Below are 13,813 nucleotides of genomic sequence, written 5' to 3'. Positions count from 1 at the left end.
TTGTAGACAGTATTGAGGATCGTAATAGGCCTCCAATGCCAAATATCATCTGACGCTCCCTCTCCCTTGGGGATAAGAAAGATCAAGCCCTCTGAAAAACTCTGTGGCATCACCCCAGTGTCCAAAACATACTGAAAACCCCCGCGGAGACCTGGCCCCAAAAGGTCCCAATAGCGCATAAAAAAGGCAGGCGTCAATCCGTTCTCCCCAGGGCAACTATGACGCGGAAGGACCCTCGAAGCCTCAACAAGCTCATCCTCTCAAAGGGCTTACCCAAAACTGTGCGCATACGATCTGTGACCCTCCTCTGCACATGGGCCCACACACTCTGTCTGCAAGCATCACGTGCCTCCGTGGGGCTGGCTCCGCTGAAAGCAAGTCTCTATAGAACTCAGTGGCAATAGCTCTAATCTCCCCGGGCTCAGTGGCTAACGATCCGTCCTGCCTCCTGAGCTCGCGTACTCCTGCTCGAGCATGGCGGGGTCCGGTGATCTCAAAAAACTCCCCAGTCAGTCTATCACCAAGCTACGTCCCCTGAGGGGCCTGGCGATGATAGTAGAACTCGTGTCTCTACTCCTCTGCCTCTCTAACCTCCTGGCGTGCCTGGCTCAGCTGGGACGCCACCCACTCCCATGTAGGCAGCTGCTCCTGAAGACGCTGGAGCGAAGCAAGGCTACGTCTCAAGCAACGCTCCCGCTCTTGTGTCTCTCCCAGTCGTGTCAAGGCTGTGGCGTGCAAAAAAGAGCTGAGCTCGATGAGTCCCTGGGCACACTGGCCTGCTCCATCCAGGCCAAAGCTCTGGCTATCATGCCATATCCTCTCAATGTCCTCAAAAAGACCGGGGTCTGTAAGTATCCTCTCTGGGATCCTCAACTGCAAGCTGGTCTCCCGTGTCCTCTCCTCAAGTGTCAAAATAACTGGCGCATGGTCGGAAAAAGAGGTGCCAGCGAGAATGCCAACGGAGCCACCACGCTCCATCAGATGATCCTCATGGATGACGTGCTGAGGTGGAGGCTGTCTCAGCCATACGGCGGGCCTTCTCAAGCGGCTTGGATGGAGAGTAATCCCCATGCGAGCGGCTACGAATCTGTCCATCCGGTGTGCTGCAAGAGTCTCGGACCAAGCGCCAGTGGCTGTGTCCCATAGCGACTGCCTCCCGCTCGGAGAGAGAAACCTCATGTATGCATACATAGCCAGGGTCTCGATCTACCACTATGCAAACCACCAAATGTCGATTCTCGGAGGCATCCGCACTCCGGGTATCAAAGAAATGTGCCAACTCCCAGAGTCGGCCTATCACGTCTGTCATCTCCAAATCGCTCACATGGTGAGAAAACTCAACTGCCTGTGTCCGCAAAATACTAAGAGCGAGATCCATAGTCCACTCCCGGTCGCTAGTGCCGCAAAGAGGCAAGGAGAAGGCCACCGCTGAATCAAGTGCCTCCTCCCCTCGGGCCGGAGGTATCACCACATGAACTCTGATGGGTGCTGGCTCATGGGGACCCTCCGCTCCAAAAAGGCGTGTAAAGGAGTAGTCGAAAGCCTCCGAGCGCTATCTAGTGTCGAGACTACTCAGCCGACTGCGGATAGAGGATATCCATGAAGCACGAATCGGCATGGTAGGTCTCCTCTGCGGTGCACGAGCAAGGTCGGTGCTCAGTGCCCGCCGGACTGCAGGTGAGCGCCAGGGTACTGCCAGTGCCTCCCGGGGAGCTGAGGCGAGCGGAGGGGGAGGAGGGGGGGGGAGAAGGGGGGGGGGAAGGAGACACTGGAAATGCGGGAGCGGGAACGAGAGGAGACGAGCGTGGAAGCGAGGCGGGAGGGGGGGACGGGGGAGGGGGGGGTGCTGGCATCTCCTGATCCTCAGTCTGCGCTGGGGTCTCCCCCTGGAAGGGAGCAAAGCTGTTCCTCACTGGAACCCAATGATGCTGAGGCTGTGTCTGCTGCTGCGTTGGTCTCTGGGCATGCTGCTGTGGCTGTCTCCCTCTACGGCGCTCCTGTCCAGGCTGCCAATCAGAGGTCTCTGTGGGCTAAGCAGGTGTCTCAGAGGCTGCCTGCCGAGCCGCATCTGTGGGCGGGCCATCGGAGGTCTGCTGCTGCGATGAAGGTCAGGGTCTCCTGCGAGGGCCTTGGCCAGGTGGCCGACCTGCGTGCATATAAAACACTAGTTCGGGTGCCCCGAAAGCTCCACTCTTTGATCGATCCATCCCCCCCCCCCCCCTATCCTAGGTAACTGAATGACCTTCGGAAGGGAGGAGATGTCGGGAACCAAAACTCTGACCGAAGGAAGGCCAGCTGCTCTAGCCACCACTGAAGCTGCTATGGGACCAGTCTCAAGCACCGAGCCCACCAATGATCCTATCCTAGAGAGGAGCGGAAGGTGCTCGTGGCGAAGTCCAGGAAAGCAAACTGTGACATGGAATAGGCGCTCTCCCTGCTCGGCCCCTGCTGGGTCGAAACCATGCTGCCAATGTCTGAAGAAGGCCCGAGCGCCCCTGATGTCAAGGGGACTCATGGCTAGGGCCTGGGCCACGCTCTGGGCTGTCTCGAACTCAATCTGGTAGTGTCCGCGGCCCAATAACTGGACGTCCAGGATCTTGCCCACATCTGCAAGAAGGCGGGCCTGGAGAAGATCCCGGATCTCGCCTCTGCTGGGGCGAGTGCCAACTATACGGCAAATGGTGGAGTGTGCCTGGAGGCGTTCCACCTCTGCGGCGAGGCTCGCTTCCTCTTCTAGCGAAAGAGAAAGCCTGATGGGGGTATCCTCAGGGGCGGGCGAGGGGGCTGCAGAAGAGTCCCTCTGAGGTGAGGCGGGAGGGACCTCCATCGGAGTCTGAAGCTGAGTCGAGGACGAAGCGAAGACGGAGGGTCCTGCAAGAACCAAGCTGCACGAAAAAGCGGAGCGGGGAGGGGAGGAGGGGGAAGGGCGGAAGACAAAAAAGGGGGGAGGGGCGGAAGATAGAGAAGAAGACAGAGGGGGGGAAGGGTGGAAGACAGAGGCGGAAAAAAGGGGGCAGCGGGGAGCGAATGGGGGCGGGAAAAGCGCGAGACGGGGGGCGGGGGTGGGCAGGGGGCGGGGGCGGGGGCGGGGGCGGGCAGGGGGGCGGGGGCGGGCAGGAAGGGGGGAGCGGGGGGCGTGAAGGAGACGGGTGTCAGAATATGCAGCGGAAATGATAACCAAACTTGGGTAGACAAGAGCAAGTAGACTACAGAAAATAAACAGCACAAGAAACACAGAGAGATAGGTGTGTAAACTCTTCTCTATACACAAGATCCCGGAAAAACTGAATGAGAAAGTGGTAGGGGCTGAGGGGCTATATATACATCTCATAGAGGGCAGTCGGCCAGCAGCAAGAGTGCCCACGACTGAAGAAAAAGTCCCACGACTGCATAAATGCAGTCGGCCAGCATACAGATGCCCACGACTGATGAAAACCAGTCGGCAAGCAGCCCTGAAGCCCACGACTGATGAAGATCTAGTCGGCCAGCACTGTGGTGCTCCTAGCATCATCTGGCAACCCTCCCACCACTAGGAAAAATGGAAAAAAATAGGGAAAAAATACGGGGAGTGTGGAAAAATGATAAGACACCTCATAAGGGCGGGCACACCCACAACAAAGGCCCTGGTGTATACAAATAGACAGGAGATGACTTCTAACACCCCCTCTCAGCTCCTGGCTGTGAAACCAACCCAAGGGAGCTGGAGTGCCGCCTGAGCGTAGCCTGAGGTAGAGACTTCGTGAAGAGGTCCGCCGCATTGTCCTCCGTCGAACAATAAAGTAGCAAGATGTCACCCGCCAAGATCTTCTCACGTACAAAGTGATACTGTATCTCTATATGCTTGGTCCGGGCATGGAAGACCGGGTTCCGAGCAATAGCTATACAACTCTGGTTATCGCACTGGATGATTGTGGGCTCCCTCTGTGGAAACCCAATCTCACCTAGCAGCCTCCGCAGCCATACAACCTCACAAGCAGCACCACAAGCAGCCTGATACTCTGCCTCTGTCGAAGAAAGGGCAATAGTTGGCTGCCTCTTGCTGCTCCAAGAAACTGCTCCTGAGCCGAGGGTAAAAGTGTATCCTGAAGTAGATCTCCTCGTGTCTGGATCTCCTCCCCAATCTGAGTCACTCCAACCTTGGAGCTTGACTCCATTCCCTCATGTGTAAAAGAGTCCCAGATCCTTCGTACTCTGCAGATACCGCAAGATCCGCAATCCTATGTCCCAATGAGACTTCAATGGTGTCTGCATAAAAGAGCTCAACAGCCCCACGGAGAAGCTCAAGTCCAATCTGGTGTTCAGCAACCAGATCAATGAACCAACCAACTTCCGGTACTGCGAGGCATCAACTGGCTCACAAGGATCTGTAACGGTTAACTCTGTGTTCGGGTCCATCGGCGAAGTAATAGGCTTGCAGTTCTCCATCCCAAAGGCCTCAAGCAACTCATGAACATACCGCTGCTGAGGGACAAAAAAACCCCCTCTGGGTCTGCCAGATCTCCAATCCCAAAAAGAAGTGGAGTAAGCCTAAGTCGGTCATCTCAAACTCCTTTGACAAGGCAGCCTTCGTCACTCCAATGTGCTCCACATGACCGCCGGTGAGAATGAGATCATCCACATAAAGGATGATAAGTGTGACCATGCCGCGTTCCCGAAAGAGATACAGGTTCGGATCTGCAACCGATCTCTGAAATCCAGTCCAAATAAAGAAGGAATCAATCTTCCGATTCCAAGCCCTGGGAGCCTGCTTAAGACCATACAAGGCCTTACGTAACCTGTAAACCATCCCTTCCGATCCTGGAACAATAAAGCCTGGAGGCTGCTCAACGTACACCTCCTCTTGCAGGTCACCATTAAGGAACGCAGATTTTACATCCATCTGGTACATGGGCCACCTCTGAGAAGAAGCAAGGTGTCACGTGCATCCCGCACTTGGATGCCACGTAGACATTTCTGTACAGAAGGTGCAGGACCTGGGATGGTGAACTGGTCCCATGTGAGCCCAGTCCGGGACGAGTCAACCAGGGATCCATCTCAGTCGTCCGAGGTCAGGTGTGCATTGTCCTGCACATGAGTCCAAGGTCAGGTGTGCACTGGCCTGCACATGAAGCAGTGCCAGTCCGCGCTGTGAGTCTCCCTCTGGAATGATGTCAGATGTTCTGTGTATCTGGTTTGCAACTGGATGCCAGGCCTCTGTAGGCATGTAGATTTGCATGTAGAGATGGGGCCAGCCATAGGGCTACCCCAGTGTGAGGATTTGCACTTGCACTTGTAGAATGGGCATGGGGGAGGTGTAGAACCACCCCCAAGGGGCCAGGAGGGCCCACATTGTGCCCACCAGCCATGGCTTGGGCTGGAAGGGCTGTCGGCCAGCCCTAGGGCTGCTGGACAGGCAGCCGACAGGGTTAGAAACCCTACCCAGCCAGTCGGCCAGGTGTGGGGGGCAGTCCCACACCCATGCGCATGGTGCCCAGCAGTCAAGATGCTGTCCCAGAACATATGCGCAGGCTGGACAGTATTTGGCATAGTGTGAAAGCATTAATTATAAGTGTGCAAGCACTTTATTAACAAGACACAGTCGTGGAGCTCCCTGAAGCCAGCCGACTGCATATAGTAGAGGGTATAAATACCCAAGACATAAATCATTTCACTCATCTCATAATTCACCAAGAGCTCCAAGCAAACAAGGGCCAGGACAGCCAAGAACATTGCTAAAGCAAAGGGGTGAAGGACTGAAGGTCAAGGGCAGGTTTTCCAGCCAAGAAAAGGTCAAGTGCTTTGTATTTGTTTTCAGATTTACATCATTCTAATAAAGCAAACACACCATCCGTGGTGGGGGCCCTACAGAGGGTAATTGGGACCCAATACTGTGTCCTCTCCATCTCCCCCTTCTCTCTCTATTTTTCTGCACATCGTCTTCAGTTTGTGCGTTAATTCCGTCGCGAAAAGAGTGCTGTTTTCTGAGTTTTGAAGTACCGATCCTTCTCCGAAGCTTCCGCATATTACAGTGGTATCAGAGCTCACTTCAAGGACAAAGATTCAGCAAAGAAAACCAGAAAATTTTTTCGCTCGTGTGGTTGGTTTTTAGACGCCGGTGGACTACCCCTTTCGGAGTGACTCCTGTCCCTCGAAGGACGGTTGGTTTTTAGCCTCCGGAAGCCTCCGGAAGTCTCCCACACAGATAGTGGATGGTCAGATTGCGTTCCGGAAAGGAACTGCATTTTCCCGCTATGGCGAACTTCGGCGACGAGAGAGAACCAGAACCATGGGACCAGAGTGCACCAGGCAGCCCAGCTAGGGCACCCGGCTTGAGTGTACAAGACATGTTCCAACAGATGATGCGAGCAATCGCAGACCAGACAACCAAGTTGGATGAGCAGAAGGCGCGGATTTTGGCTCTGGAGGAGCGTTCTCACTCTCCAGCGTCGCGTTTTCCATCTCCTCCTCCCTCTCCTTCCGTATCCCAGATACCAGATCCTCGTCACAGGGACCCTCTCGCAGGGTCACAGCCGCAGCCAAGCTCCTTGCTTGAGATGCAGATGCGCGCATTGGAGATTCGACAACGCGAAGACGACGCCATGCGACGAGTGGAACACGAGCGTTACCTCAGAGCTTTGGCGCCAGATTGACACCGGCAGCGCCCTCGAATCATTTTCCCGAGAAAATGAATTTCAGTAAGTATAATTGTAAACTCGATCCCACTACTCTGTATTCATGGTTACATCAATTTGAAGCTTACTTTGCCGCAGTTAGGAAATCAGATATTGACAAAGTGATCTTAGCCAGTTGGTACTTGGAAGGTGAGGCCATTCCTTGGTGGACTCAGTGGGCTCATGCCCACACCAGATCAGGTATGGCAGCTTATGGGTGGGACGAGTTCGTCCGTGACCTTAAGCAACGGTTTTTACCGCCCCACTACCTTGAGCAACTCGAAGACGAGTTCAGGGGTGCGCGTCAGAATGCGCAACCAGTCCTTCAGTTTGCCAATAGAATTTCGACCTTGTGTCTACAATTAGGCTTATCTGATGCAGACAAGAAAGGGCAGTTTTTGTATGGCTTGGACACGCAAATCCAATGGGAGGTGCGTATGTTTAGGCCAGCCACCTTTGAGGACGCACTCTCGCTTGCGCAGAGTGCAGAAATGAAACACAATGGTGGCAAGCCCAAGACTTCCCAGCCGGCTTCTCCCAAGGCTAACGCCTCGGGGGGCAAAAGCCAAAACCAGACGGGGTCTTCCCCAGGACAGAGCCCGGGAGCCTCTGGCTCCAAGAACTCGAACAATGCGTCTAAGCTTACTCCAGACCAGAAAGCGGAGGCAGGCAAGACAGGTGGCAAGTTGAGTGCTGAGGAGCTTTCTCAGTACAGGAAGGAGGGTAGATGTTACTTTTGTCACACAAAAGGACATACTTCTCGGGATTGTCCGAAGAAGCCTCCAAAGGCCGCCGCCGCCTCCACAGCTTCCGTGGTGAGCACAGCTCCCACACAGACCCCAGCGGCTACCCCTAGTTCTTCAACCCCCGGTGCTTCAGTTGGAGCAATTATTAGCCGGGAGCTCGAAGATAAGCAGAAGGGCGCCCATGACCAGGAGTATGAGCGCAACGAATTGCTCAAGTCCTTTGGCTACATAGGTGGCCAGAGAGTCGTCGTCTTGTTTGACAGCGCGGCAGCACGGAGAATGTGATCACGGAAGAGGCCGCTAGGCGTGCCCGTTTCGAGCTGACTCCGGTGGACAAACAGGTTGAGGGTTTTAGCACAGGTATGACAACGAGCGTCAAGTATGAAGCTCTCGGTGCTAAGTTAGTCATTCAGGGCATAGAGTTTGTGCGTGACTTTATGGTTGCCCCTCTTGTAGGAGCAGACATAATTTTGGGTATCCAGTGGTTTCACAAGTTTCTTCCTGATGTCAAGTGGGACAAGCACACGTTCCAGATTGATCGGAATGTGTCAAACACCCCGGTGACCATTAAGTGTGAGCCAGGTATTCCAAACTTTCCGCTCATAAGCCACTTGCAGGCTAAGCAAGCAGTCAGGAAAGGCGCACAGTGTGCGATGATTTACATCCAGACAGCCCAGACGGTGGCCAGTGCTTCCGAGAAGTACTCGGTTCTCCATGAAAAGTTCCAGAAGATTTTTCTTCGGGACAGTCTCCCTTGCCAGCTTCCCCCGTCTAGACCGGAGGATCACAAGATTGACCTCCTCCCAGGCTCGGTACCCCCGAGCAAGTTTCCGTATCGCCTTTCTAAGGCAATGGAATCGGAGTTGGACCGCCAACTCCAAGAATTGTTGCAAGCTGGCTTCATCCGCCCCAGCGTGTCGCCATTTGCAGCACCGATCTTATTTGTCAAGAAGAAAGATGGGTCTTCTCGGTTGTGTGTCGATTATCGTGCACTCAACAAGCTGACTATCAAGAGCCGATTCCCGATGCCTCGAATTGACTATATTCTCGAGAGGCTGAATGGAGCTAAGGTGTTCTCTAAATTGGATTTAAAGAGTGGGTACCACCAGGTTCGGATTGTTGAGGGGGACATCCCCAAGACAGCTTTCCGTACAGAACGGGCCCACTAGTTTGACGAACGCCCCAGCTACATTTAACCGCATGATGATGCGTATTTTCCGAGAGTTGATTGGAGTGTGTGTGTTCATATTTCTGGACGACATACTCATATTTTCAGCTACAGTTGAGCAGCATGACATTGATGTGGAGAAAGTCCTTAAGTTGCTGGAAAGCAACGAGCTCTATGTCAATGAAAAGAAGTCAGAATTTTATCTGTTCCAGGTACATTACTTGGGATATATAATCAGTGCCGAAGGCATACGACTTGATCCGGCTAAAGTGGCCGAGATTGTTAACTCGGAAGTACCTCAGACCGCTTATGACATTAGATCATTTGTGGGTATATGCCAGGCATATTCCACCCACACTGACAAGTTTTCTGACCTCTCGGCAGACCTCACCGATCTGCTAAAGGGAGTGAAAACAAGGAGGCAAAAGATTCGAATGACTCCACGAGCGTTGGAGGCATTCTTGAACCTCAAGGTGGCTTTGTCAGAAGCGCCTTGTTTAGCCCTTGCCTCGTGGGACGAACCATTTCAGGTGATCACCGATGCGAGTAACATCGCAATTGGAGGTGTATTGCAACAGAATGGTCATCCGGTAGCTTACATGTCTCGTAAGTTACTGCCCGCCGAAAAGAACTACTCAGTCTATGATCGTGAACTCCTAGCAGTTATACAGGCCTTGAAACATTGGAAACATTTCCTGTATGGCCGTGACTTCGAGGTCCGCACTGACCATCAGGCATTGCGCTGGATTCAGTTCAGCAGTCGGCCTGCTGTAGGGCAGCCGACTGGACACAGGAACCTCCACGACTGGATAATCACAGTCGGCCAGCATCTGAATGGGTCGGCCAGCACCAGAAGAGTCCCACGACTCATGCACTGCAGTCGGCCATGTCACAGATGCAGTCGGCCAGGCTCAGGGTCCTCCTGCAACTACTAGACTGCCTCCCAAGCCACAGAAAATATGGGAAAAATAGGGGAAAAATGCGGAGAGTGGGGAAAAATGATAAAACACCTCATAAGGACGGGCACACCCACAACAAAGGCCCTGGTGTATAAAACTGGACAGGAGATGACTTCTAACATGTATGTATATACATATATAAAATATGTACATATGTACATACATAAAATGCCCATAAATTGTTCAGGTTCCACCAGTGCCCATAGCTGCCCTGATGTGATCAAGTTGTGGTCCCAGTGGTTTTGTTGGAATTCGTCACTGATTGGTTCGATGTGTGTCCCTGGGTCCTGTTTTATCTAGTCAATGTGAAGAGGAATGCATTAATTGAGGTGTTAATAGGTGAAGGCCCAAAGGAGTTTAACCTTGGAAAGAAAATTGGCCAGAAGGCAACGACTGGACAAGGGGAGACTCAGTCAAGCACATAATAGAAGCCCTAATAGTGGGGATTCCAAAAGGGGGTCTTGAGGATCAGCTGTCGTGCAAGGCTGGTTCATGGATGGGAAGTGAATAAAGCAGAAAGCCCTCTGGATTTGAGAATTTGGGGAATTATGCAATTGAATCAATCAAGAAGAATTAGGATAAATTGTACTGTGTACCTGCAAAGTGTTAAAGAGTACTTTGAAAAATTCTAACAGCCTGGGAAGGAAATTTATAGCTTTCCCACTCCTTACTGCCGGTGGGCCTGGTCAGCCAACTCCATGACCAAAGAAATTGGGGGAAATTTTCCAAATGCCCTTTTTTGTGAACATTTCATATGCATCACGGAACTACAGTTTACATACAACTAACAGGATGAATTTAGATTCTGACAAACAAGTTTATCTTCCAACTCATAAGGTATGGCTAATGTGAAAGTAATTTTGCACTTGAATTAAATATATCATATTACATGCACATACCATGGGCATCACCAAAAAAAGTTAGCAAGTTGCATGCTATCAAAATATATCAATGTTCACTTACAACAAGATATGGGTACAATGTCTGACCGCCTTCATGCCATCCACCACTTTCACTAGGACCCCTGGGTAGAACTATCGCTCCCATATTTGATCTGTCCAGTTCTTGCATAGTATTACCAGTCTGTTCCGATGCAGGTGTGTGTTTATCAAGCTGATAAACAGAAAGTAAACTCTCTTCCTTTGGAAGGTTTTCACCGCTATCATTACTGCTGTCTTCAGACAATCTGAAAGGTCTTTGAATCACTCCTCCTTGGAAAGAACCTGCTAAATTTTTAATTAGAAAAACCACTTTCAGAAGAAAAAAAAATGTCTCAGAAATTGATCCACAGTCTCTTGAAAACCTCAAAATTAACTTGTACTGGAGACCTTTTGGATATTCGAAGCTTTCATGCTGAGCATGTTTCATGAGAAAATCAATGCCTCGTACCAAGCTTCCAAAAAAACACTCCAATAAGCCAATGGCATAATTATATGAATATATGAAAAATGGTATCAGACTGCAGTATTGAGAACTACGCAATGAAGAAAGTGCACGCTTAGGATGTCAAAATGTTCTCCTGCTACATAGAGCTACCAACCTTTTAAGCTCATCGGCACGGTTCAGCTGCAAACCAGCAATCTCAAGAAATTGATGACCAAACTTTCTTGCACCCCCCCTGCATAGTCACAATCCTTGATGGCAACTTGAGATTCTAAATGGTGCACGCATGCGTGCGTGTTGGGGGGGAAGGTGCCACAAGGCCAGGGCGGGGGGGGAGGGGGGGTGTTGGGGGGTTTTGAATGTATCTACACACACAATACTTGAAAAAAAAAGCATAAAATGCATAATATAGCCTTCATACCCGGTTGCTCCAAGGGCCCTTCTACCTGTGACCAGAGAGTGCTCTTTTGTTAGAAATAAAAATTCCTCCATCCTCCAAGTTTCTGCAAGAGTCGCAGAGACAGGCAATCACATTACTATGTTCCAAGTCTGAGGAAGCTGATAAAAATAAAAAGCTTAAAGTAGCCATCTTTGAATGACTATAATGACATACCAAAACACTTGAAGTAAAGCGTGCCCCGACCCGGCAGGAGAACGGGATCATGGCTCGAAATCCATATCTTGCAAACCTGATTGAAGTTTTTGGCATTGGAAATATAATCTCCATTATCATCCAACTTCCCGTCGTAAGCTTCCTCTCTTCCTGAAAGTTGCTTACTACACTGGCCGGTACTGAGAAACCTTCTCTCTTCATTACCGTTACTGACACAATCTTGCTCATTGCTTTCCCCATTCCATGACCCATTAAATGACGTCATGCAAGAAGTTTGTTCTCCAAACTCCTCACTAACCTCGTGGAAGTCCGGCAAATTTTGTCCAGCTTGGTAGCAACAATCCTCTGAACCAAACGGCTTCTCTAGAAAGTTTTTTCCACATTCTGGCTCACTGAAAAGCATGTCTTTCCTACCCTGTGCTTTATCAATTTCAATCACTCTTGAGCACAAGTCTGACGTGGATGAGTCAATACCTCTGCTTAAGGGTGTACCTGAGTCAAAGTTGTCAAATGGTTCAAAATAAACTACTTTGCAAAGTGTACCACCAATGTCGAGCCCAAATCGTGCACGAGAAGATGCGCCTTTCCATCTTGCGGGATCCACAGGTGATAGGAGACAATCTGCTTTCAACGGGGCGCACTGGTGAAGTGATTTGGCCCCAGAAGAGGCTTCACGGACTGACTCTTTGTCCGGATTAGTGTCTGGTATGGTCAGAGGGGTTAGCGACGTCTTCGTGGGAATACTCATTGTGCCTTGGCAGAAATCTAGAATAGGATGGCAAAGCATATGGAGGCTCTTCAGCTAAAGCAGAGCATAGTGCACATGTTAAGTGTCTTCATCATGTGTTCAATCGATGATGATGGAGGCAACAATAAAATCTCACCCAATACAATGACTGTCAGGCTGACATGACAATATAGCCAACCCACTCTTGATATTTATACAAATCAAGCTGCACGAAGCTTCTTCAGCCCAACCTTAAAATTTGAGACTGGGGCACCTTCCATGCGGATAATTATCCAAGAAAGGTGAGAAAAAATAACAAAGTGCCCTCCCAATATGCTTTTAGGGCTTTAAAGTCCTTCAAATGGACAATTTTCAACCACTTCAGGACCTTGCACAAAGAAGAAAGGAGATTCTAAGGTTGCTTGAGGACTGCCTAAACCTTGCACAAATTGAATCAAGCGGCAGTGGGTTGAGGGGGGTTGGGGGGGTGGGTTTGGTTACAAATCTTGACTCTATGACCTCAACAAGTTTGGGCAGATCATGCAAAGGTAACCCACAAGGTGTGTGGCATTAAACAGACCCAAAACCCTGTGTGTATGGATTGCCAGGAAAGGAGTCTGTGTCTCATAAAAAGCAAGCAATGCTTTGCCAAAACCCCCCACTTAAAAGAGTGTCGAATCGAGAGCTCGAAAGAGGGCTCTTGTCAGATCACTGTGTATATATAATCATTGGAGAAAACAGCTTTAGAGAGGAGTTTAATTAATTTAAGGGAGTAAACAGACCTTGCTAATTCTGCTGACAACTGCCGATAAAATTTATCAAGCTCTGCATGATCGCCCCAACAAAGAGAAAGCCATGATTCTTTTTCTTTTTGTTGTTGACATTGAGAGAGCTCTTTGCGTGGCTCCACAAAGGCATATGTTGGGAAATTGAAGATCACCTTCACGTACTACCCTAGCCTTTTACCATGGCAGAAATGCCTTTCGACGGCTGTGATCCTTTCAAAGCTTTTTCCGTGGATTTTGTTGAGTGGGTGTTCCTATTATTTATTTTTGGGTCTTTTTTGGGCGAGGTGGGGTGGTGTCCCTTTTGGTGTTCTCTTCATTATTATTTTTTGGGGTTTTTTTTTGGGCGAGGATCTAAGTCTTTTTGGGAGACGCCTTAGGGGTGTAGTACAACAGGGTTCGAACTCGCGAACTCGTTTTTTTGGCTGTGTGTGGGGGGGAGGCGATCGTTTTCCATTGCCTTTAAAAATGATGGGAAAGGGAGTAGTCCATGTATGGGCAAGATTGTCTTTAGGGGGATAATATTTTGCATGTGTGTGCCATGAGGTGGAGCCTCCGAATTAGCACAAACTCTAGTGATATCCTTGCTCATGTGAATACATAATATGTCGATACAATTGCTTGCGTTATCCTTATATAAGTTTTGGTGTGGTGTGGTGAGCTCATTAGACATGTAAAAACCGGCTACAGTGTGGTGGGTACACATGAAATGAAGGGCGAGGGGCTCATCAATTGATTGATAACATTTCTCGTCCAAGTTTACTAACTCCATGGCCCATGGT

At 50.4% G+C, this 13,813-nt stretch overlaps 1 protein-coding gene across 2 annotated transcripts in view; it reads right to left on the bottom strand.

Moving 5' to 3' along the window:
* The window catches only part of LOC147633227 (pantothenate kinase CAB1-like), a 74,962-nt gene extending 61,679 nt beyond the window's left edge, over positions 1-13,283 (bottom strand). The window contains exons 1-5 of one of the 2 annotated variants that reach the window (XM_086806242.1): positions 11,520-13,283; positions 11,328-11,409; positions 11,064-11,141; positions 10,852-10,916; positions 10,487-10,746 (exon numbers count right to left, since the gene is read on the bottom strand). In XM_086806242.1, coding sequence (XP_086662368.1) covers positions 10,487-10,746; positions 10,852-10,916; positions 11,064-11,141; positions 11,328-11,409; positions 11,520-12,306 — 1,272 coding nt within the window. In that variant the 5' untranslated portion in view covers positions 12,307-13,283. Of the gene's footprint in view, positions 1-10,486; positions 10,750-10,851; positions 10,917-11,063; positions 11,142-11,327; positions 11,410-11,519 lie in introns of both variants that reach the window. The other variant, XM_086806241.1, reaches the window with a different exon arrangement.
* Positions 13,284-13,813: the final 530 nt, after the last annotated feature.

This window comes from Cibotium barometz, chromosome 12, assembly GCF_041138505.1.
Source record: "Cibotium barometz isolate CiBa-2024 chromosome 12, ASM4113850v1, whole genome shotgun sequence".
Classification (NCBI taxonomy): Eukaryota; Viridiplantae; Streptophyta; class Polypodiopsida; order Cyatheales; family Cibotiaceae; genus Cibotium; species Cibotium barometz.
The sequence above is the reverse complement of the archived record's forward strand: the minus strand, read 5'-3'. Positions and strand labels throughout refer to the sequence as shown.